This window comes from Phocoena phocoena, chromosome 1, assembly GCF_963924675.1.
Source record: "Phocoena phocoena chromosome 1, mPhoPho1.1, whole genome shotgun sequence".
Taxonomy (NCBI): Eukaryota; Metazoa; Chordata; class Mammalia; order Artiodactyla; family Phocoenidae; genus Phocoena; species Phocoena phocoena.
Genome location: NC_089219.1, coordinates 54482180 through 54509498, shown reverse-complemented (window position 1 = coordinate 54509498; position 27319 = coordinate 54482180). Strand labels below are relative to the sequence as shown.

At 34.6% G+C, this 27319-nt stretch overlaps 1 protein-coding gene across 1 annotated transcript in view; it reads right to left on the bottom strand.

Moving 5' to 3' along the window:
• EFCAB7 (EF-hand calcium binding domain 7) overlaps positions 1–13593 on the bottom strand; it is a 50426-nt gene extending 36833 nt beyond the window's left edge. The window contains exons 1-6 of the mRNA XM_065886388.1: positions 13481–13593; positions 11371–11558; positions 4107–4318; positions 3387–3473; positions 2609–2804; positions 2065–2186 (exon numbers count right to left, since the gene is read on the bottom strand). Of these exons, the coding sequence (XP_065742460.1) occupies positions 2065–2186; positions 2609–2804; positions 3387–3473; positions 4107–4318; positions 11371–11557 (804 nt within the window). The 5' untranslated portion in view covers position 11558; positions 13481–13593. The remainder of the gene's footprint in view (positions 1–2064; positions 2187–2608; positions 2805–3386; positions 3474–4106; positions 4319–11370; positions 11559–13480) is intronic.
• Positions 13594–27319: the final 13726 nt, after the last annotated feature.

Here is a 27319-nt window from a genome sequence, read left to right as displayed (position 1 = left end):
TAAATTCTCCTACTATCTTTTACCTAATTCCTAATTATCATCAGTACCTTTCCTTGCTCTTGATGTCTTAGATGCAAAACTTTAGTCTTTTGTTATACAATCACTATGGCCTACAGATTAATTTTGGTGTTGTCTATTAGAGTTGTCCCTTCCTTACTATGTTCAGGTACTACCCTTGGTCTAGCTGTACTTACTTTGTATCTGGATAACTCTATCAGCCTCTCTACAGTCTCCCTAATTTGAAGTCTCCATATACAATATACAACAGTGTAATAACTTTTCTTAAACTATACTTTCATCATGCTATTCCCACACAAAGACCTACAGTAATTTCTTATTTCCATAATAATATTAATAACAATATTATTTATTAAAGTAAAACTATGTCCCTGGCATTGTGCTAAATTATTTATATATGTTAGATGATTTAAATCTTTCAAAAACACACTAAATATAATTATTCCCAATTTATAGATAAGGAAACTAAAACTCAGAGGGGCTGTTGACTAACTTACCAAAGGTCACACAGTTATTAAGTGATAAAGCTAAAAGTTAAACACAGGTCTGTCTATTCAAAGGTTTTAATCAGCACCTTAGAACAGTGCTTTGCACAAAGTAGTCATTCAATAAATATTTGTTGGTGTGGGAATTCCCTGGTGGTCCAGTGGTTAGGACTTCATGTTTTCACTGCTGAGGGCCCGAGTTCAATCCCTGGTCGGGGAACTAAGATCCCACAAGCCACACTGCTTGGTGGGGCCTAAATAAATATTTGTTGAATAAATGAAATGCTATACTAACTTGGTATATTGTTAATAATGAAATGAAAATTTTTATTTTTTTAATTCAGGGCCCATTACACTAAGCAAAATAGCTCGCATATGTTACCTTTTTAATGAATACTTGTTGAGCTGAACTAAATTAAAGGAACTGTATTGGTATGTACCCAATTAATAAGAGCATGAAACAGAGAAAAAGTTTTATTATGGCTTTAATATAACCCATATTAATATTCATTTATATTTTATAAAATTATATTTATTTACACTTTTGAATCAGGTAAGCAACAATTATTTAAGTTGATTTTATTACTTAGCATTTAATTTAGTTGCAAAATACAGAAAGTTTTCACTGGTAGAAAATAATATTGTTGGAACACTAAATATTGTGTGTGAACATGTTGGACATGCACACCAAATTGCTTAGGGTGTATAGATTCCTAAACAGTCTGAACAAAATTCCTTGGAGATAATGTTTTAAAATTTTAATATAGAACAAATGTCACTGTCTAGCAATTTAAAGATATAAGGCACTTCAGAGTTCAATATCAAATACAGAGTTGTTATTTGAAACAAAAATGTAGCTCTTGAGAAAAATCAGTTCAGTTTTCTAACAGCAGTTATAGTATTTGGTCATAACCATTTTTCCCCCTTTTACAGAGGTCCCTAGGTACACATTTTTTTTTTTTTTTTTTGCAGTGTGCGGGCCTCTCACGTTGCGGAGCACAGGCTCCGGACGCGCCTAGGTACACATTTTTAATGTATCCTAGCAGTTTCCAGTTAATGTTTTATATGTCTGTAGCTATTATTTTCTGTTGAAAGAAAACTAGTAAAGGTTGAGTCTAGAAAGGGAAAACAAAGGAAGAAGATCAATATTAACACTCTACAAATATTGACTTAGCAAAGTGACTTTGTTGTCTTTCTCTCAAAGGAACTGATATTGAATGAATGATTTATTTATAAGAAACACCTATGAGACGTATTTGTTAAACAAAACCAAAAAATTGCTTGGCAAAGTACATAATTGCAAAATCTATTCATCAAGTTCAAAAACTGAAGAGTCATCATTTTTAAACTGAAGACCATTTAATAATATTCTTATCCACCATTTTCACTTTAAATTTACTAAAACTGGCTTATAGGTAGAAATGCTACAATCCACAAAAAACCTCAAAGAATTACTTCATAAACTTTACTTGTTCTCTGTAAACACCAAAAAGTTATTAATAAACTTAATGTCAAATTTGTTTTCAGAAAAAGTCATACCTATTCATTTAAAATACTATACCTTTATTGAGTTTGGCTCAGTTAACTTTGAGTTTTGGTTACTATTAGCGCCCATGGTAATTGTGAAAGAAACAGATGTTCTGAACTCTCTAGTTGTTGTCAGTAAAGAACTCCTCGTGTCTCCTGTAACAAGTAATAGTTATTCAGTCTCACATTATGAGAAGCTGTCAATAAGAAGTCTGTTTCTAAACACAGTGTAGTATGAAAGGACTATGTATTAATTTCATTCTCTTTGTTCTTCCTATTGAAATAAACTCAAAAGCTTTATATTTATCAGACTTTTAATGGCTCCTAATTTCTGATCTACTAATAAGATTCTTTATTTCAATCTGTCATCTTTTAGCCTGAAATTTTAGTTTTAATAAAATATAATGAACAAAGCCAAGTCAAGTTCCATAATAAAATTTTACTTCAATAGATTTTTATAGCTAAGTGAGTCTAGAAACAGTAGCTAACAAAAGTTTGTTTTATCACTGATAAGCTAAGATGGAAAGAAAAATTTATCTGAATATGATCCTTAATTCTTGAACAAGAAAAGTAAATACCTTTATTTGAGAATGATTCCTGATCAGTTTTTCTTATGATTCTGGGTGATGGTTTTGGTACTGGTGATGGGTCCCTTTCAGGGGACCCTTCCATATGGCTTCCAAACTGTTGACGCCTCAGTTTACTGTCAACCTCCAATTTTTCTAGCGTAGTTTTGAGACATTGTTCATTGGTTGTCATATATAATTTACAAAACTACAGGAAACAAGTACTCCAGTGGGTAAAACATTCAATCATACATTTGGGAGGAGAAAGAAAATGCACATTAGTAGGCAAGGGATAGACTGATAGATGAAATATATTTCCTATTGAACTAGGTTACTCATTTTATTTTCTTGAATCAGATTGACCACCCTCAAGTGACCTAGTGAAATGCAGCCATGATTCAATAAGGAGACCATACCCTGAGTGAAAATAAAATGTTACACAAAGAAAGGTGATTTATTATTTTTTTTTACAAGACGTGCAGACTTGCGTTTGTTCTAAATAATTTTTATGATTCTTCCACTCCAGAAGAGGCATATTCAAAGAAGAGTGTGTGTGTGCATGTGTGTGTGTGTGTGTGTGTGTGTGTGTGTGAGCACATGCATGTATTTTAACTTGGTTACATTATTTTTCAGGTAGTCATTCAGATTACAATTGTGGGACTGGAGAGATTAAATTTCAAGTACAATTAGTACATAATATATATCATTGTCAATATTTAAAAGATATGTGCCTTTAAAAATATTTCTCCTATACAGTAATACTTCTCCTATACAGTATGAGCTTATGTACCTTGATGTAGTCAAATTTGCCATCAGCATTTACGTCAGCCAAATTTATTATGGCATTTACCTCTTCTCGAGTCATTTTCTCACCTCTCTGGAAAAAAAAGATTTATTTTAAAGCAACATGCCTATCACTTTGTTTTGCATGGGGAGAGTGGAAATTAATTTTAATCTTTTCTACAAGTAAATTTGAATATACGATTTCATTAAAAATCTCAGAATGAGTATTATGTCAAGCAAAAATGAACCTATTATATGAAATAAAATTTCACAATTTTCACAATTAAATTGTATAAAAGTGCGCTGAATTTCAGTTTACTAAATTTCAACAATATATATCATAGATTCAGTAATAACTACTATTAAATTCAGAGTAACAATACTTTCTCATGCTGTACCAAGAAACAGAATGGTTTCTGAATCTCATTTATACTTTAGTTCTCTTTTACTTATCACATATGAACCTATCACTGATTTACAAAGAGTTCTGGCAGGAAAGAATTGCAAAGGAGCACAAGAGGATTACAACACAGGCTCAATTTTATACTTTATAAAGTACTTTCATCCAGAAGTACTTCATCCTTAAGTACTTTACAAACAACGTATATGTGATTCATTTCACCTGCCAGTGAAATAGTTATTTCTGATGTGGACTTCGGTAGCCAAAGCTAGATTCCAAGTTGTTCTGCAAAACATGCATATTACAAAACTGTTTCACAGATCTTACCTTTGTTAGAAGTTTATAAAGATCAGTGTGTAAAATAGAGCCATCATCATTTACATCTAATTGCTTAAATGATTTTAGTAATTCTGCTTTTGAAGTAGGTTTTTCCTTTCTTAAAATTAAACAAAAATCATCAAAATTCAGTTTGGCAGTTTGAGGAGTCCAATACTTAGTAATAGTCTTTTGGGATGGATTTCTTCCTGCATGCTGAAGAGCTGTCCAATAAAACAAGTATTATTTGTTACAGTAACATTTGGAATTGGTATTTAAGTGCATTTTTTAAAAATCATTATATACTACAATATTATACAAAAGTACACACATACCAATACATTACCTTTGATGTTGATAATCTAGTGCTAACAATGTATGCCTAACTTTCAAAAATGACAATATACATATATGTTACCAGCTAAAGATTCTCAAATATATTAAAATGCCAGAATTAAATAGATTTTTCCTATTCTGATAGTTGGTTCTCAACTTACATAGTTTAATTAACTAACAATATCTGAGTTACTTCATAAGAGTGCCTGGAGAAAAAAAAAAGATCTAATAACAAACATTCACTTAATTGTTTTGAGGACATAGGAATAAAAAAAAGCATAAATTATTACTTTTTCTGGCTCAACAAATAACTTAATGAAATGAGTAAATCATTAGTTTGAGAATATCGCTGACAACAAGTCATGATATCTAAAATGTTCATCACTGCCAGCTATTAGTTTCAAGAACAAGAATCATGTCCCAAATGTCAAATACATGCACAAAATGTATCCTACTTGCAGTTACAGCCTACTAAAAATCAAGAATGTCAACAAACTTTGAGAGAACTCTGTTATAGAGATGCAATGGTCAAATTACTTTTCATTTTTAACCAGAACATTTAAAAATAGCCCTATAACCAGTTATTCATAAAACATTCCTATTTTAAAAGCTGTGCCCTTTTTAGAAGCAAAGAATTAAAATGTGAGAAAGGCTTTGTATATTTGCAGGTCATATCACACTAAAATATAATGGTTTTAAACAATTGTAGATATTTTGTACAGTTGAATAGGAGTAACTTGGTAATTTGCAAACAGACTAATCTCTTCATATTAAGGCTTTAATATCTTAACACTATCTAAAATGATCCAATAGTAAGTTTCCTAAGCACCACAGACAAAATTAACAGAATTTTAAAAGGTGTAACTGTCCTGAATTATACTACAAACTTCTATTATAAAACTTTATATTGGATATTTCCAACTATCTTAGGTGAGATTTCACAAGATCTATGCATTGTCAATCACCATTAAAAATTGATAATCTAGATATTTTACAATTTAATGTAATAAGGAATAATATATAAAAACCAATTTAACTAAAGAAATATCCTCAAGGAAATAGAAACCAGATCAAGGCAATAAAATGCAGACATTTGTGAGTCTATTATATTGAACATTCATTGTACACAAGAATAATATGAGGTGATTTTTTATTTTTAAAGATATAAGCTTCTTGGTTCCTAAGAACTTTTATAATCTAAATAGTAAGTCCACACCTTAAGTGTAAAGTTGCTACTTGTGGTCAAGATTTATGGTTAATAACATATTAGAAGTTAATGGACTAAAATAAATGTTCCCATCTTCCACATTATGCCAGTGCATTGTACCTAGATAACATAAACTTTGGCAAAGAAACAGAAACAAGATCATCAACTAGAGGTGACTCTCAGAGTTACCAGAAGTTACAGCTATAGCAATTGCCATCTTCTATTCACCTAGAAAGCCTTCGTGGAAATTTGTAACAGTGGAGATAACATGGTTTTTAAAATTTCCACACGTTTATTTTGGACGTAGACAAAAGCCCTAATTACCATGTTGCCCAGGAATAAAAGATAAGTACTCTGCCTAGTGTATAAGTGGACAATTCCTTAATTCATCTACCAAGATAATCACAAAAAGGGCATATGTGTTTTAGGATTCCATCCCCAGTCAGCCTCCTCCCTTTAAAATCTGGGAATACAAGTAGGACCTAAATGAAGTTGTGATTTAAAGTCAAAAGTCCATGTGAAAAAAATGGTATTTTCTGTCCAGCTCTGGAAAAATAGATGTGTAACTCTTTCCCATAAGTGGCAGCTCAAATGCTTGTTGCTATCTTCAATAACAAAATATTTTTAAAATATTTTTTAAATTACTGTTGTCTAAAAGAACAACTTGCTCAGAATAAAATTATTTTTCCCAAAACATGGTATTAACTAAATATTCCCATATCTAAGAAATAGGTACAATACTAACCTAACTTTAATCTTTAGTTTTAGAATTAGTTGGAGCTCATTATTAAGTCCAGTAACAGTGAAAACACAATGTAATTGTAGATGTTTAAAGCTTTACACCAAAATACTGATCTTCTGCCAGGGTTTACTTTAAGTTTTGACATGAGTTTATAATACCTGTGTTATTTGTAAGCTGGGAAAAAAAGGAACTCTAAAGTTCTCTTTGACTTTCCATTTCCAAATAAGCTAAAGTACTGCTTTATCCTATTTCAAAATGGAATGTCAAAGCACATGTATGTGCATAAGTGGCAGAAGGTTATAGACGAAAGGCATAAAAGTTTAAGAAAGAGACATCACTGGTTCACACAACCAGTTTTTTAAAATCTAGATTATCTGAAATCAATCATTACAATTTTATAAAGAATATTCCACCATAAAATCAAAAGTTGAAGAGATGAACACTGCATTATTATCTTCCCAGATAATTCTATACGACTGATAACACCTTAGTAATAGTCATTGATTTAAACTAAATGCCATAGTAGCAGAAAGCATGTTAAACTTTTATACTTAGTAGATTCATGATCTCAACCAATATCCAAAAGAATAGAGAGAAAAAACTAAAATTATAGTTTATAATAAAATATAAATTTTAATCTTTTCAATTTTTATATTTCCCAAAATGGGTTTCCTCAAATAGATATCTTATTGCATACAAATCCAAGACACTGTTGCAAGAATATGTCAGATTTTTTATTTCAGGAAACTGCTTCTAAAGTTGGCAAAAAAATTCAGTTTTTCTACTCATGAAGTTATTAGCCTTGATGAAACCGACATAAGTATAGTATTATCTGGTATTGTTGTTTCCCACTTTCTTAAGACTAAAGACCTCCAAGTCATTTGACACACCTAATAAGGACCAAAGTCACTGGTTCGGGGGATATTTGCACCAGAAGGTTTAAAATATAATGGAAAACACAACCATACAAAATCTATGGGATGCAGAAAAAGCAGTTATTAGAGTAAAGTTCATAGTGATACAGGCCTTCCTCAAAAAAAAAAGAAAAATCTCAAATAAACAACCTAAACTACCACTTAAAAGAATTAGAAAAAGAACAAACAAAACCTAAAGTCAGCAGAAGGAAGGAAGGAAGAAAGATCAGACAGGAAATAAATAAAACAGAGCTTAAAAAAAAACAATAGAAAAAGTCAATAAAACCAAAAGCTGGTTCTTTGAAAGGATAAACAAGACTGACAAACCTCTGGCCAGGCTCACCAAGAAGAGAGAACACAAATAAACAAAATAAGAAATGAAAAAGGAGACATAAGAACTGATGCCACAGAAAAACAAAAATACCACACGGGAATAGTATGAACAATCATATGCCAACAAATTTGACAACCTAGAAGAAATGGACAAGTTTCTAGAAACATACAGTCCACCAAAATTAAATCAAGAAGAAATAGATAATTTGAACAGATGGATCACTAGAACTGAAATAGAATCTGTAATTTTAAAACTCCCTACCAACAAAAGTCCAGGACCAGATGGTTTCACAGGCAAATTCTACCAAACATACAAAGAAGAACTTATACCGATCCTTCTCAAACTCTTGCAAAAAGTTGAAGAGAAGGGAACACTCCCAAGGTCATTCAATGAAGCCACCATCACCCTGATACCAAAACCAGACAAAGACACCACCAAAAAAGAAAATTGCAGGCCATATCTTTGATGAATATAGATGCAAAAATTCTCAACAAAATACTAGCAAACCAAATCCAACAATGCATAAAAAAGATCATACACCACAACCAAGTGGGATTCATCCCAAGTTCACAAGGATGGCTCAACATACGCAAATCAATCAATTTTGTTTATGATACACCACATAAACAAAAGAAAACTCAAAAACCACATCAACATCATCATCTCAATAGATGCAAAAAAAGCACTTGACAAAATCCAACATCCATTCATGATAAAAACTGTTACCAACGTGGGTATAGAGGGAACATATCTCAAAATAGTAAAAGCTATATATGACAAACCCACAGCCAATATAATACTCAATGGTGAAAAATTAAAAGGCTTTCTGCTAAAATCTGGAACAAGACAAGGATGCCCACTCTCACCACTTCTCTCAACATAGTATTGGGAGTCCTAGCCACAGCAATCAGACAAGAAAAAGAAACAAAAGGTATCCAAGTTGGAAGGGAAGAGGTAAAACTGTCATTATACACAGATGATATGACACTATAGATAGAACACCCTAAAGACTCCACACAAAAACTACTAGAACTGATAAACAAATTCAGCAAGAGAGCAGGATACAAGTTTAACATACAGAAACTGGTTGCATTTCTTTACACCAACAATGAAATATCAGAAAGGGAATGTAAAAAACAATACCTTTTAAAATCACAACTCAAAAAATAAAATATTAGGAATAAACCTCACCAAGGAGGTGAAAGATTTATATGTGATAAGTATAAAGCATTAATGAAGGAAATTGAAGATGATTCAAAGAAATGGAAGATATCCCATGCTCTCAGATTGCAAGAATTAATATTGTTAAAATGGCTATACTACCCAAAGCAATCTACAGATTTAATGTGATCCCTATCAAATTCCCATGACCTTTTCCACAGAACTAGAAAAAATAATCCTAAAATTCATATGGAACCATAAAAGACCCAGAATTGCCAAAGCAATGCTGAAGAAAAAAAACAAAGCAGGAGACATAGCCATACCAGACCTCAGACAGTATACAAAGCTACAGTAATCAAAACAGTGTGGGGCTTCCCTGGTGGCGCAGTGGTTGAGAGTCCGCCTGCCGATGCAGGGGACACAGGTTCATGACCCGGTCCAGGAAGATCCCACATGCCACTGATCGGCTGGGCCCGTGAGCCATGGCCGCTGAGCCTGCGCGTCCGGAGCCTGTGCTCCGCAACGGGAGAGGCCACAACAGTGAGAGGCCCGCGTACCGCAAACAAAACAAAACAAAACAAACCACCCAATTGAGAAATGGAAAGAAGACCTAAAGAGACATTTCTACAAAGAAGAAATACAAATGGCCAATAGGCACATGAAAAGATGCTTCACATCACTAATTATTAGAGAACTTCAAATCAAAACTACAATGAGGTACCACCTCAGGCTGGTCAGAATGGCCATCATTAAACAAATAATACATGTTAGAGAGGGTGTGGAGAAAAGGGAACCCTCCTACACAGTGTAAAGTTTGTGCAGCCACTGTGGAAAACAGTATGGAGGTTCCTCAGAAAACTAAAAATAGGGCTTCCCTGGTGGAAACATGGGTTCAAGCTCTGGTCCGGGAAGATCCCACATGCCGCAGAGCAACTAAGCCCGTGCGCCTAACTACTGGGCCTGTGCTCTAGAGCCTGCAAACCACAACTACTGAGCCCACGTGCCACAACTACTGAAGCCTGCACACCTAGAGCCCATACTCCGCAACAAGAGAAGCCACTGCAATGAGATGCACGCACAGTGCAACGAAGAGTAGCTCCCACTCACTGCAACCAGACAAAGCCTGTGTGCAGCAACAAAGACCCAACGCAGCCAAAAATAAATAAATAAAATAAATAAATTTATTTTGAAAAAAGAAAACTGGGCTTCGCTGGTGGTGCAGTGGTTGAGAGAGGAAGATCTTCCCACATGCCGCGGAGTGGCTGGGCCAGTGAGCCATGGCCGCTGAGCCTGTGCATCTGGAGCCTGTGCTCTGCAACGGGAGAGGCCACAACAGTGAGAGGTCCGCGTACAGCCAAAAAAAAAAAACTAAAAATAGAATTACCATGTGATCCAGTAATCCCACTTCTGGGCATATATCTAGACAAAAACTATAATTCAAAAAGATACATGCATGCCTATGTTCATAGCAGCACTATTCACAGCAGCCAAGATATGAAACAACCTAAATGTCCATCGAAAGATGAATGGATAAAGAAGATGCGGTACATATAAACAATGGAATACTACTCAACCATAAAAAGAACAAAATAATGCCATTTGCAGCAACATGGATGCAACTAGAGATTATCATACTAAATGAGAAAGACAAATATCATATTATATTACTTATATATCATTATATGAATCTAAAATATGATACAAATGAACCTACTTATGAAACAGAAACAGAATCACAGACATAGAGAATAGACTGGTGCTTGCTAAGGGGGAGGAGGGTGGGAGAGGGTTGGATTGGGAGTTTGAGATTAGCAGTTGCAAACTGGTATATATAGAATAGATAGACAACAAGGTCCTACTGTATAGGGCAGGGAACTATATTCAATATCCTGTGATAAACCATAATGGAAAAGAATATGAAAAAGAATGTATATATATAACTGAGTCACTCAGCTGTACAGCAGTAATAAATACAACATTGTAATTCAACTCTACTTCAATAAAAAATAAAATTAAAAAATATAATGGAAAGAAGCAAAAAAAGATCAACTCTCTCGAGCCCTCACCCCTAAAGAACAGGACAAAACCCAGAATTCTTAATTTTCTTTTAAAGTTTCACTTATTTTCTAATACTACTCTTTTATAATCATTCAACCACATATATATATATATATATATATATATATATATATTCCCTTTACATTTTCCCCAGTGTAGGTCAAATTCAGACTAGTAATTCAGTTGCCAGAAGTGTTTTAATTCTATCATTATAAATCTTAAAGTACCAACATAAGAATTTATGAATCTTAAAGTACCAAGATAAGAATTTTAAAAGTATTTTTAAGCAAGTAATTGATGGAAGCTTTAAAAATACTAATCTAGTCTATTTGGACACTGAAAGTTTTATTTTGAACCTCTTAGACTATGTAGCTATATAAAATGGCACAATAGCATAAGGTAGTTCCACTGCTCAAGCTTAACTAAGAAATTGGATTGATTCAACAATGTAATTCTAATTGCAGTCTTTCTGATCTATTAACTTTCAACAAATAAGGTAAGTTACTTAAGTTAAAAAAAATTACCTAAGCAAAGTTGATCTTTAGAAATAATGTTATCTAAGCTGCTTTTGAAAACAGTTAAGTAGGCAGCTCTACAATTCATATAAAATATCTCCTCTTCAGTTAGTGGAAATTTCTTTGATCGAGGACTCTCTGAAAGCGTTGATTTCTGACTGGAGAAAGCTGCATCACTTCCTGGACTGATGGCCATTCTATTAGAAAATAATTTAAAATTTTATTTTAGTCAGTGTTAATCCTAAAATTCAAGTGTCACTTTACCTTTCAAACTGGGGCGAGGGGGAATCAAGACATCAAGGTTTTTATATGTGGAAAAAAGATGTACATTATAATATGCATACAGTTATATTATCATATGTTAAGCTAGAATAAGCCTTTGGCAGTTGCTTTCTAAATATATATATAAGAGAGCCAAAAGAACAAGGCCAAAACAAAGGTGTAACATAAATACAAAAGAAGAATCACAGGGCAAAGGAAAAGCATTCATCTATTCTCTCAAAATTAGAGGACAGTCAGTTGAGACTCTTCATAGGATTGTAATGAGGATTAAGTAAATTAACACATGTGAAGCATATAGAACAGTGCCTGGCACATAATAAGTGCTAAATAAACTGTAGATAGAGTGAATCGCCACCATAATGAGAATTTGACTATAATGTGATTGGCAGTTGGCATCCATCTCCACAGCAGCATCAACCAGGTCATTTCACTAACATCTCAGTAATTCAGCCCCACATTTTAAATGACTGAATTTTAAAAATCCAGTCATTTATAGCATTATCCTGAGGTTTTACTGTGTTCCATTACTACCAATAATAATGTTAATAATAATAATAATAATTTGGGGGTTTATATAGCACCTCTGCTCATAAGAGCTTAAAAAACTGTCATACATCTTGATTTATACCTACTACAGTGGTCAGATATTTTTTGCCCATTTTACAGATAAGGAAATTGAGAGACAGAGATGTCATCCAGCTAATAGTAAGTAGCAAAAGGCAGCAAATTTCGATAACAGTTTCTTCGTTTTTAATGTGAATGAAGGCTTCTTGTACAACAGTTACTATGAGGCCCTAAATTGTGCTGGAGGTCTAACAGCTTCCAACATTATTTTACCCAGCTCTGACTTCCAAAAATACATTCCAACCTAATAAATTGAATATTTCAAGTTTAACAATAAGACGACACAGGTAGGGTCCCCTTCAGGACTCATTGGATTCTTACTCAGGAGGCCTGAATCACTTGCACCTTCTTGAATTATATAGGTCTTTTACACTTGGGAAAGAAAGATAATAATCGCTTATCATGGATGAAGTACCCTATTTATAATACACAGACCGACTGCCTGACACTTTCATCTTACACCAGATTTAGAAGGACCCCGAAGGGATGTGGTGTCACAGTCTGGTTACTGCAAATTGGTATCGCTATAATTAAGCATCACAGTTTTAAACACATACAGTTTTAAACACATCTCCTCACAAATGTGAAAGAAAACTGTTTCAATAAGGAAGGGAGAATGAACGTTCGTTTTGCAGCCAGCAATTTAAAAATGTAAATATTTTTTTAAGAGTGTCCTCAAATGCTCTTTCCAAATAAGGTGACTCCCTCACGTGGAAATCCCATGGCTGAAGTGTTCCAGAATGCTATTTTTTCTCTCTCTGTAACGAGAGACTAAACTGAAGCTTAAATATATAATTAAATTTATAATTGCGCCCCTCAGGCTTGGAAACCTCCTGCATCTAAAACTCCAGCCCAAGACCAAGACAAGGACCTAGAGAGTACATTGCAGCGAACCGCTCCATAAATAAGCAGCCGCAGAATAGCAAGAAAAATAAACTGTGTACAAGCACCTAAGGCTTCTAAAGGGCCAAGGGAAAACAGCCATCCAGTCACCGTCCCTACATAGTAAAATACCTTCACAGCTGATCTCCGGCAACATCTATTTTTTTTGTATTCCTCTGGGAATAAAACTGCATTTATATTTACATTTTTTAAGTACAGACATGGAGCAAGTGTACGTATGACAGAGAGATAAAAGATGCAGGTGGCGAAAGGGAAGCCGAACAGTGACGAACGGAGCGGGCGAAGAGACAGACAGCGAGCTGCTTGCTACCTAACTGCAGGTCACAAACGAGGAAGCGCAGCCAATTCTCCTCACGGATTCCGCAACCCTCTCACAGCGGCCGGAAGGTCCTTGGCCTTCTTTTAATTACCATGGCAACTGCACCTCTCCGCTACCGGAAACAAGATACGGAGTACCTACCCAAAGGGTCCGGCTAGAAACCTAGGGATTGTTACTCCAGAGCTAACGGAGATGGCTCTGCCTCTCATCTATCGGGGGCCTTCTGGTCAGAGTCGTGAGAGAGTGTCCTGCGTTGCCCTGGCAGGGACTGAGAGCTGTCCTAGGCGTAGACTCTCCTCCCCCCTTCCCGGCATACACTGGGATCCCTTGTAGCTGGGGGAGTGTTTCCGGCGGGCCGCGTGGAGTGTGGCACAGCGTCGAGTGACCGTTCGCCCGCGCTTTTCAGGCTTCAGTGTTTCTCTCCGAAGGTTCTCTGTTTTCGTAAGAGTTGCTCAGTGGTTTTATCCAGTGACAGGGGTGCGTCCCTGAATGTCGAAATGCCGTAAGTATCTCCTCCCCGGGTGTTGCTGTGTTTGGGCCCCTCTGAGCAAGAAGAATAGATATTATGTAGCCCGATAACCTTTTCTCTTTTCCTACTTTTTGTACTTTATCTTTTCCTACGACAGTTCCTAGTGCTTGGTTCCCTCAACCTACGTCTGCTTCCCTTCCAGCCTTACTTATCCGGTAGTATTTCTCCACTTTAATTCTGATTCCACAAGGCTTCTGACAGATTTTATAGGCTGTGAGTTATATTTAGTGATGTATTGCTTGAAATAATTTCAAATATGGTTAACATACCGAGAATAGGACAGGGTAGACTGCATCACGCCGTATAATTTGATAAAGCCATTTAATGCCTAGATTAGTGTCGTGAGCTCATATAAACTTGTGGCAGAAGTCATGGACCGGGTCCCAAGATACCTGAACTCCACCTCTCAAATGAGGAAGCATAGCCAATTCTGTAAAGAGCTGTCCAACGTTGAGCGAATCGCTTAATTACCTCCGGGCTTCAGTTTTCTTGCTTATCACTGCCCAATAGAGACTTTTTTTTTTAAGCTCTGTAAAGAACTTTTTCTTTGGGGTGGGGGTGGGGATAATATATAACACATGAAATTCTCTGGCTGCCTCTTGTCCCCAGGCTGATTTAGGTACCCTCTCTTGCGTGCTTCTAGAGTAACTTATTTCTCCGTTACATTCAGGTTTGAGCAAATGCAAAGTAACATAGGGTGGGAGGAGGGACATCTGTATCAAATAGGAATTGACATGAAAGTGGAAAGATTTGCAGAAATAATAACCTACATTTGTTGAATGTTTAATTATGATTTGGGTACTGTGTTTAGCAATTTCCCTACATTTTCTCATTGAATCCTAAAAAGGACCTTGGGAGGTAGGCGCTGCTGTTATCTCTACTTTCCAGATTAGGGAACTCAGCACCTAATAAGGTGTCCTACACATAGGTATCAATAAATATATGTTTCACTTATACCCTTAAAAGGTATGGATTATTAAAGAGGTTTTCCTTTCCCCAAAATGAAGCTAAAAGACTTGCCTCACTACTCTTGCACTAGAAAAATAACCCAGTTAGCACTTATATATGTATATGTATAGTTGATTCAGTTTGTTATAAAGCAGAGACTAACACACCGTTGTAAAGCAATTATACTCGAATAAAAGTGTTTAAAAACCCCAAAAAACTGGGCAGAGGACCTGAATAGACATTTTTTCCAGAGAAGACATACAGATGGCTAACAGGTACCGTGAAAAGGTGCTCAACGTCACTAATCAGCAAGGAAATGCAAATCAAAACCACAATGAGATGTCACCTCACACCTGTTAGAATGGCTCTTATCAAAAAGACAAGAGATAGCAAGTTCTGGTAAGGATATGGAGAAAGGGGAACCCTGTGCAGTGTTGGTGGGAATGTAAACGGGTGCAGCCACTATGGAAAACAATAAGGAGGTTCCTCAAAATACAGAACTTCTATATGATCCAGCAACTCCACTTCTGGGTATTTATCTGAAGGAAATCAAAACATTAACAAAAGATACATGCACTCCCATGTTCATTACAGTATTATTTACAATAGCCAAATATCCACCAATGGATGAATGGATAAAGAAATATATATATATATATATATATATATATATATATATATACATACATATGGAATATTATTCAGCCATAACAAAGAAGAAAATCCTTCCATTTGCAATATGGATGGACCTTGAGGGTATTATGCTAAATGAAATAAGTCAGAAAGAAAAAGGTGAATACCATATGATCTCACTTATATTTGGAATCTTTAAAAAGAACAAACTCATAGAAAAGGAGATCAGACTTGTGTTTACCAGTGGTGGGGGATAGGGAATGAGGAATTGGAGGAAGGTGGTCAAAAGGTACAAACTTCTAGTTAGGTAATAAATTAAGTCCTGGGGATGTAATGTACAGCAGGGTTACTATAGTTAATAATACTATATTGTATGTTTGAAAGTTGCTAAGAGATTAGATCTCAAAAGTTCTTATCACTAGAGAAAAAATCGTAACTATGTGTGGTGATTGATGGATTTTAACTAGACTTACTATGATGATCATTTCACAATATATACATGTATTGAATCATGTAGTACATCTGAAATTAATATAATATTTCAAAAAATTTTCCTGATTTTGATGATTGTATTGTGTTTATGTAAGAGAATATCCTTGTTCTTAGAAAAACACACAAATATTTGTGGATAAAGGTATACAGTGTCTCCAACTTATTTTCAATGGATCATAAAAAAGGTTTTGCATTGTATATGTATGTGTGTGTGTATGTTTCTATAGAGAATGATAATGCAACTGGGACAAAATGTAAACAAGTATTAAGTCTGGGTAAAGGATATCAAAAACTGTTATTCCTAGAATATTTTTTAACTTTAAAAATATATAAAAATTAAAAGTTCCCCAAAAATACCCGTCAAATTGTTTTTAAAAATGCTAATGGTTAGATTAAACTGTAAATTAGACACAATTAAAGAAAGAATTACACAACTAAAGATAGACCTGAAGAAATTGCCTGACAGCATAGAGATCAATGATAAGAAATAGATGTTTAGAGATATGGAAAATGGAATAGAAAATATAAAATTTCTTCTAGAGGGATTCTTAGAAAGGTAGAATCAAGGAGAGCCAATATTTGGAGAAATTATGGCTTAGATTTTTCCAGAACTGATAAAACACAAATCCATATAAGAGACTGCCTTAGAGATAAGACAGTGTTAATATGACATCCTTTGGGAACCTGCATTTAAAGCACCTTAAATAGAATTGAAGGATTATAAAAAATGTAAGGAATTAAATATGTTCTTGAATTTAAGACTGACGTTTTAAGTAAAAAAAAATTAATTATTTATATAATATAACACCTTTGTGCCAATCACTGTGTCAGGCTTTGGGGATTCAAATATGAACAGATGTTACACTCTCTAGTTTGCATTTTAGTGGGAGAGATAGTTCAACAAGTATTTTTAGAACTAATAATTTACCAGTTAACAGACAAGATGCTAATGATATAAATACATGAGTCTAGGGAGGAAATATACTATTGCAACTTGATAAGTTTAATGAGAAGAACATGCACAAGTATTATAGGTATGGAATGGAAAGACCCTTAGTGCAATCTGAACAGTGTCAGGGAAAAATTAAATATGACTCTGCTGGAATCTCAGAGAAAAGGTAGACATCAATGTTAGTTTATTATTGTTAATTTTTATGTTGTAAAATATTATACATACAAAAAGGTATATAAAATGTCACCAGTCTACCACATTTAATTCTGATAAACCTGTTTAGCCCCTTTTAATAGAATCTTTTAAAAGACTTATTCATGTCCTTTATATATGTATGTGTGATGATACACATATGTATATGTTTCTCACAGAAGGTAATAGTAATGAATGTTTTATTAATGTTCACTTTTGAGAGTACCCACTTAAGAATGAAATGATCTTATGGCATTTCTCATTTTATTCAACCCAAAGAACATCTCACCTCCATCCATATATCTTCTGGGTCCAGTATTCCCAAATATATCCCTTTTATGTCTGTAAAAATTCTTTAGCTAATTCTTTATTAATCTTTTGGTAAAGCAACTTTTGACACCATAAACGTGTTGCCCAAAGCTGGTTAAGGTTTTGGCTAGTTTTATCATGAAGAATAACAAGATTAATCATTTATTTAGTTGCTTTCACGTGGTGACCATATTTCTCCATGCAGTGGAGTGATAATCCCACTTACCCATGCTGTGATAATGAATTATGTGACCTCTGTCAGTGTTGAACACAAAAAAGCATAGGCTTGAATGAAAGGGAGAATGCAGAAGGATATAGGAGATTCTTCTCCCTTCTTTGCTCATTCCCATACATGGAATGGAAAATGTATCATTTTAGATTTCTCAGTTTGTACCTAAAGAGTCACATGGGATGTGAATTTGGCCATTGCCTTTCATCAAGGGATTTCTAAGCATCTCATAAGCATATTCTATAGTCCTCTAAAAACTGTTTGTGTAGTTGTAGCTGGCAATATTATTATCTCCATTATAGAGAGAAGTAAATGGAAGCACTGATATACTAAGTGATATTTTTATCTTCCATTCAGAAATTTACCACTGGTTTACAGGCCAGTATTATCACCTTTATGAAGCTTAGTGAGATTATGTGATTTGCCCAACCTTAGGGGAAAATTTTGGCATAACATCAAGGCTCCTGAGTCTTATATGCCTTACTAATTTTATCTCCTCCCCACACACATACACTCTTACCCTCAGCTCTATTGAAAATCATATTTAATCCAATGTTTTAAAAGTCCTGTAAGGGATGAGGTATTACTATTAGTCATGATTGTGGTTACTTATGTGCGAGAAAGGAGGGGTGAACAAGATGGGACAAATGGAAGGTTTTGGGGGAGAGCTGGCAAACTTCTATTTCTTGATCCTGGGTGATGGTTACAAGGGTGGTTGCCTTATAATAATCCATTAAGCAATATATTTTTTAATGTAAAAAAAAAAAAAAAGTCCTGTAAGGGAACCTCAAATCATGTTGCTTCATGAGTCTTGGAGGTGTCATTCCTGGTTCTTAATTAGGAATCAAATGATAGTTTATTTTTTCTAAAATAGTTATTTTTAATATTGTAATATTGTAACTGCTGTTATTAATGTTACATACTAAAACTCATGCACTTGTTCTGTTCTGATGAGTTAGAGAATCCTACGCAGGATACTACCATGTGGTAAGCTAAATAAAATAGTGGAAGATGGTCTTTGAGAGTAATATGGCTAATTCTACATGGTTACTTTCTTTTCTTTTCCTGTTGATATAAAACTACATATCTTTATCTTTCTTAAATTCTCACTAGCAATAATGCTGGTAGCAAGCAGAATTTTGATCCCAGTGAACCTAAACCTAGTACACCTAAGTGTACTAGGGGTACTGTAGTATTCAAATTGTGGGCACTGGTGTAAATTTGGGTTAAGTTGAAAGTGAGAAGTAACCTGTAGAGCAGCGGTCCCCAATCTTTTTGGCACCAGGAACCGGTTTCGTGGAAGACAGTTTTTCCACGGACCAGGGTGAGGGTGTGTGTGGGGGGATATGATGGTTCAGGCAGTAATGCGAGCGATGGGGAGCGGCAGATGAAGCTTCACTCACTTGCCCACCACTGCCCACTGTGCAACCCAATTCCTAACAGGCCTCAGACTGGTACCGGTCCATGGCCTGGGGGTTGGAGACCCCTGCCATAGAGATTATAAGGTTACCCATAAGAGGGAGGTAATTAGGATATAATAGGTAGGTGCCCATTTAAAATTTATTTATTTATTTTTAATTGTGAAATATACATAGCATAAAATTTACCATTTTGACCATTTTAAAGTATATAGTTCTGTGGCACTTAAGTTCAGGTAACCCTTGAGTAAATTGGGGATTTACTCTAGTTATAGTCCACCCATAACTTTACAGTCAGCATTCTGTATCCCTGGTACCGCATCCACGGATTCAACCAACTGCAGATTGTGTAGTACTGTAGTATGTATTTCTTGGGGAAAAAAAAACCTCGAGAATAGGTGGACCCTTGCAGTTCAAATTCGTGTTGTTCAAGGGTCAACTGTACATTCACATCGTTATACAACAATTACCATCATCCAACTCCAAAACTTTTTTCATTTTGCAAAACTGAAACTTCCTATCCATTGAACAGTAACTCCCTATTCACCCCTCCTCCTAGCCCCTGGCAACTATCTTTCTATTTTCTTTTTTCTTTTCTATAATATGTATATACTTTTAATTTTTCTTGGAGTATAGTTGCTTTACAATGTGTTAGTTTATACTGTACAGCAAAGTGAATCAGCTATACATATACATATATCCCCTCTTTTTTGGATTTCCTTCTCATTTAGGTCACCACAGAGCACTGAGTAGAGTTCCCTGTGCTATACAGTAGGTTCTCATTAGTTATCTATTTTATACATAGTATCAGTAGTGTATATATGTTAGTCCCAATCTCCCAATTCATTCCACCCCCCCGCTTCCCCCTTGGTATCCATACATAAATGTCTATGTCTCTATTTCTGCTTTGTAAATAAGATCGTCTATACCAGTTTATTCAGATTCCATGTATACGCGTTAATATACAATATTTGTTTTTTCCCTTTCTGACTTACTTCACTCTGTATGACAGTCCCTAGGTCCATCCATGTCTCTACAAATGACCCAATTTTGTTCCTTTTTATGGCTGAGTAATATTCCACTGTATATGTGTACCACATCTTCTTTATCCATTCCTTTGTTGATGGACATTTAGGTTGCTTCCATGTCCTGGTTATTGTAAATAGTACTGCACTGAACACTGGGGTGCATGACTGCTTTAAGCACCTCATTTGAGTGGAATTATATAGTACTTGTCCTTTTTTGCTTGGCTTATTTCACTTAGCATAATGTCTTCAAGGTTTATCCATGTTGTAGCATGTGGACTTTCTTTCCTTTGAAGGCTGAATAATATTCTCTTGTATATGTATATACCAAATTTATTACTTATTCCTCTGTCCACAGACACTTGCATTGCTTTCACCTTTTGGCTATTGTGAATACTGCTGTTATGAACATGGGTGTACAAATATCTGTTTGTGTCCCTACTTTCAGTTCTTTTGGGTATATATTCATAAGTGGGATTACTGGATTATATGTTCATTCTAGGTTTAATTTTTTGAGGAACTGCCAAACTATTTCCATAGCAGCTGTACCACTTTACAGTCCCACAGCACAAGAGTTCCAGTTTCTCTATCCTGGCCAACACTTACTTTCTGGATTTTTTGATAGTAGCCATCCTGATGGTTGTAAAGTGGTATCTTGTGGTTCTGATTTGTGTGTCTGTGGTTCTGATTTGCATTTCCCTAATGCTAGCGATGTTGAGCATTGTTTCTTGTGTTTACCAGCCATTTGTATATCTTCTTTGGAGAACTGTCAATTTGAGTTCTTTGCCTATTTGGGGGTGCCCATTTTTTTAAAATCAAGGTAGTAACCACAAGAGCTGCTTATTACTTTACAGAACTACCAGAGATATATCACTTTTAATTGCTAACTAATACTGGTAGCAAATAAGTAAGAACTTTAGGAAAATATTTGTCCCACATATCTAATCAAGTTTTGCCTGTCCTTCCTTTGTGTGTTTCATCCATCTCTTTCTCTCTGTTTCTGTTAACATCATCCTAATCCACTTAGCATCATCTATGCTACAGTTGTTTGTGAGTTTTTTTAAAAGGGTAAAAGCATTTAGTAGGTGCTTAATTTAATAACTGATATCTTGACACTGGGCCCAGTTCTACCAGAATGGTAAGAATAGATGGTCATAAATTCCTCTAGTAGGTTTGTTTTTCTTTACCTCTTTAGCTCCTCCCCCTCAATTCAACAAGGATTTATTATGAACAGGGTGTAAAATCTGAGTTTCTCTCCCTCAAACTGTGTGATAGGGGGCAAATCACACTAAACTCTTCTCTATTGGATGACCTAAGTAATCTCTTAGGTTTCTCCTAGTCTTGTCTAGTAAATGTCTTTATGATTCTTGTAACTATTACCAGCTTTTGGATATTAGATGCCTGAATTATCTGAGAACCACATTACCCACAATAAATCATGTTTTTAGATTCTCACTAAACTGTTAGAGTGAGAGATAACAGTCTAACTCAGATCACTTTCTTATTTACTTTTATGTATCTCCTTGGGCTTCTTAGATCAACCTAGGACCTAAACTGGAAACCTTTTAAATACAAATATTTAGTTTCTCTAAGAATTAGCCATCACTAATAAAGCAAGAATATTTTGAATGGTTAATATCGGGGGTGGGGGTTATTTACCTCTAAAAAGTAGTATTGCATCTTAACAGCATTTAAAAACAAAGGCTGAAAAATGCTGTACTGTGTACTTTTAGTTTTTGATTTCTACTTTTGAAGTTTTATAAACACAAAAAACATCTCACACACCTGAATAGGGTAATATATATTCCAAAGCTAAATATAGTACTTTTTTTGATTAGCTGCCGTTTTTGTTCATAACCTCTGTTCTCTTCTTGCTTCATTGAGAATTCACATTAAATTGATTTCAAGTGGACTTCTAAAAGATATGAGTAATTCTTTAAACCAATTTAGTTAATTTTAAGAAATAATGTTATGTGATAGGCTAATGTAGATATAATAGCAAAATTAAGTGAACTATTTTAGATAGATTAAATTTTTGTATTTAATATTTATTGCTGAGTAATTTTTATAAATTGTCCATCTCTTCTATTCCTGCTTCTGTCACTTGTTTGAAAGTCAGTAGTCACTTATTTATGAATAGTCATTTTCTAGGATCTATAAATTTTGTTTTGTTTTCTGTAGTACAACCTTTATAATAAAATTTGTTTGCTTTATGCTCAAATTCTCTAATATTTTAAATAACTTAATTTCTTTTTCTCAGAGATCGAGAAAGTACTTTTAACGTTGCATTTGTCACTGGGAAAACTAGTTTTAATTTATATTGACCTTTTTCTCCTTTGAGCATTTAGTTTGTGTTCAATAAAATGTTGATGACTGCTCTTTAGAAGACAGCTGTACGAAATAAAGTATTATAAATATTCAGCTTTCCTTTCTAAGCATTGTCACCAACAGCTGGGCATCCAGTTTAGCAGAACAGATTTTGCACAGAGAGAGCCTGGCATGTTCCTGAATCAGTTTAGTGAAGGAGACAAAAAATAGTTTCTTATGGATTGGGGACTTATAAAGACATAGAGCATCTGTTCCTCAGTTAAGTCATAGTCTGGTAGCACTGAATCATGTTTAAAGCTAGAATAAGGTGCAAAACTTTTTCACCTTGCTCATACTTTTATTTTAATAGCTAGTGTATTATTTCTGCAAATAATATACTTTCAACATCTCCATTGAAGGTATGTAAATTATTTTCCTTTTATGTATAATTTTTGTTAGTGGTATTTTAAAACACACAAATATATTAATTTTTTACTAAGATTATTTTATAATATAACTTTAGTGTTTGAATTGTATAATGGTGCATATATATAAAACTACATATATAAAAATCCATCTAAATATTTAATTATGATTTCATCTTGATATATGCTATCAAAAAATCAGTTTCATCATTGTGAAAATTGCTTTCTTCATAGGTATTCTACTTTAGTTGGTGAAAGTAACTTAGAATCTTTGTTTATATAGATTACTCTTAAATACTTGGCTACTTAAAGCATATTAAATCTAAGATGTCTTTAACTATTTTGTTTGCAGTGTTAAAAGATCACTGAAATTGGATGATCTGTTAAAAGCAAATGTAAGTATTTACTTATGAGTTTGTAATAGCATAATAAGATTGTGTTTTTAATTTTTTAACAGCTAATTTACCCTTATACTAAATGTAAAAAGTATCAAAAAAAACCCACTGTGACATAATTGTTATTGGTACACCATTTTCTACATATAAAATTTGTAATCTAATATATGGAAATTCCTGGCCAGCTTGAGGTTTTTATTTAAAGGGCAAATTATTTGAAGCCTTAGTGAAATAATTTAGTAGAAATTAATTCACTATTTGTAGAAAAAAAATGCTCTGCCACTTAAATGCAGATAAATAAAGATGGAACAATGGCAGTGCTTTACTCTGCATTCTCTAATCTGCTAAAATGAAATAAAAGCATTAAAAACATTTTTATATCAAAAAGGTAATTACCCCCTCAGCTATGCTGGCATGAATAAACAATTAAATACTAACACTGTAATAAATTTCACTGTGGTTGTCACAACAAGAATAAAATTGTACTGTTGCTATTACTTTTTGTAAATCTCATCATAGCACATTACCAATACCAGCATATCATGACATATGCTAGTTTATTATCTTTTCATTACCAATATTGGATCTAGATACAGACACTAATACTGGGATACTTATGGCCTTAGTAATCTTAAATGCAATTAAATTGGTGAGAAAGTAAATTAAAACAAATAGCTAGTCAGTAAATGGGCTCCTATATGAGATCCCATATGAGAATGCCATTTCAAGAAATGGGTTTTATATGGAATTTCTCTTCAGAAGACTCACTGGTATTTAACAATTTACCATTTTTAACAATTCCTAGATGCTTTTTTTAAAAATTTAAACAAAGGTGGCAGAATACTGCAATGCCACTAAAAAAATCATTAGCAGTGTAATTAGCAATTTAGAACACTATTATCCAACTTGTTCTGTACAGAATGCAGCTGTGACTGTAATTTTGCATCTGTTTCTTTGGTCAGAATGGTATTTTGGTAGATGAGTAGTCCAGCTTGAAATGAAATACTGTTTTTTCCTGCCCCAAAACTGTTCTTTGGGAGGTGGTAACATCATTTGAATGGAAGAGAATGGCCATTTAGGAATTCATCCTTTTCATAAAGTACAGTTGTCGTCATGGCAAGCTTTCTATCCATTTTTTCTCCAGATTAGGATGTGTCAAGGTAGCCAGTGACACAGCTAGTATCCTGTATTAGAAAAATACATTGTTATGTTTGGCCCAATTCTGTACCTTTAAACCAGTTCACTTAGCTTGGTACCACATGGCCACCAATTGCTAAATGCAGGTTCCTAGCATCCTAGCCTGGGCCTTCAACATTTCTGTTTTCTAACCTATTTCTAATATTTATTATTATTTCTGATATTTTCAGCTTTTGTATCTTGCCTCATAATTTGTTTGCAGCTCTTAGATCTGACAGCTTTGGCTCTGGTGCTAAATCTAGGCTTCTCTCTTTAGCTACATTTATGCTTCTATCCATTCCAGTAACAGCTAAGCCCTGAAGCAGCCTGGTTCCCAAGAATCTGCCTACATGCCAGTGATCCCACTGAGGCTGCCTTAGTCTGTGCGAAGGAAAATCAGACAATTACCTATAACTCTAAGAGCACCTAATTGCTGTGAAGCTACAGAGGAACTAGTAGTAACTTTGTGGTCATTTTGCCTTACCCATATGATGCTGAAGGAAGAAGGCTCTGGTGTCCAAGGAAAGGAGATGGCTTTTATATGCCAGTTGGTTGAAGTGGAGCCTGTTCATTCTAAACAACTGGTGTTTTCTCTCCCAGCAATAATTAGAACTACCAAATCCCAGTGTTCCCAATGTGGCTACAGACCTTCATGGAGATTAATGCTCCATGATGTTAGGGCAAGTCTGCAAAAGTAATTTTCCTTATGATTCCCCTAATAGGGAAAACAGAGGTATGGATCATTCCCTGTTATCTTCCTTTAATATATATAGAGTATATACTATGAGTACCACTACTTGCTGAACCTCTCAAATTGTTGGGGGGTAATGAGTGATGAAGGTTTTGATTTATCATTACCTGCAATATTGGGGTTGCTGAAGTTATTGCCCTCCAAGCACTGTTTCTAGATGAATTTTCAGAAACAAAGTTGAATTATTTATTACAAACTGTTGCCAATGGCAGTCCAGATGAATTTATAGGGACAGCTGGCTACCTGGTCATATACCTAGCCAGCTTGACCTAATCTCTTTCAGGCTAGTTCAGAGAAGGAATGGGAGAAGCAGATGCTGCAGATTGGGAAGGGAAGGAACATACTTCCTACCAAGGCCGACTCAATAGGCATACTGCTAGAATGAATGCAGTGCAGGTTTGGGGGAGGTTTGCTGATTTGGACATACATACCCAGTCGGAATTATTCTCTTACCGTTAGTAGGATACTTCTAAGTCTGATTATTCCCATGGCCTAACCTTATCTCTCTGAGATAAGGCTATTCCTGACTCCTGAAATTAGAAAGAACTTGGGACTTCAGGGCATTAGGAAATATTACAGCTCATATTCTGTAGGCTTACTTATTGATTTGGCTCATCTGCTTCTTTTTCTCCCCCTCCCTCCCTCTTCTTCCCTTCCTTCCTTACCTTTTTATTATGGAAACTTTCAAACATACACAAAAGTAGAGACAATAATACAGTGAACTACCATGTAACCATCACCCAGCTTCAAAAATTATTAACATTTTGCTTCATCTATTTATATATATATGTACACATATTAATGTATATATGTGTGTATGTATCTGTATTTTTTTCCTGGAATTTAGCAAATCCCAGACATGTTATTTCATCAGAATATTCTTCAGTATGCATTTCTAACAGATAATGACTTCTTTCATAACTATAGTGCCATTATCATACCTTACAAAATAAGAAATAATTCCTTAATAAAATCTTTTTAAAATTATTATTTATTTATTTGGTTGTGCCAGGTCTTAGTTGTGGCTCATGGGCTCCTTAGTTGCAGTGCATGGGCTCCTTAGTTGTGGCATGCAAACTCTTAGTTGCGACATACATGTGGGATCTAGTTCCCCGGCCAGGATCGAACCCGGGCCCCCTGCATTGGGAGCACAGAGTCTTTACCACTGCACCACCAGGGAAGTCCCAATAATATCTTTCACTCAGTTTATATTCACATTTCTATAGTTGCTTCAAAATGTCCTTTTACAGTTGGCTTATTAAAATCAGGATCCAAACAAGGTTTACACATTGTAGTGGTTCTTATGAACCTTGAGATTTTTTTTCCCCCCAACTCCTTTTAAATCTTTTAAAATCTCACTCTTTTTCTTGTAATTTGTTTTTTGGAAAACACTGAAATATTTTTTCCATATTTCACATTCTAGATTTGGTTGATTGTTTTCTTGTGGTGTCCTTTAAGTGATTTCTCTAATCTTCATATTTCCTATAAAACTCATAGTTAAAACTAGAGGCTTGGTTAGATTGTGGTCCATATTTTGATAAGAATGCCTCATAGGTAGTCTGTGTAGTTCCTGTCTCATCACCTCAGGAGGCACAAAATGGTCTTGGTTTTACCAGCCTCATCCACCCATAATAAAATTCTCTGTCAATCTTTCTCCTAATTTTTAAAAAATTCCTTAATGATTATTTTATAGATTCCTTATTTCACTACAGTTACCAAATATTGATTCCTTTTTTTTTTACCTTTTGATTTTGGACAATTTTGATTATGGAGAATGCACTGCTCATTACCCAGCTTCAGTAATTATCAGCACAAGACTAATCTTATTTCATTTATATTCCCACGCATACTTCAGTATCCCCCATACTAGATGATTTGAAGCAAATCTCAAACATCATCCATATCATCCTAAATACTTCAGTAATTATTTCTAAAAGATAGACTTAAAAAAACTATAATAGTATTATCAGGGCTTCCCTGGTGGCGCAGTGGTTGGGAATCTGCCTGCCAATGCAGGGGACATGGGTTCGAGCCCTGGTCTGGGAAGAT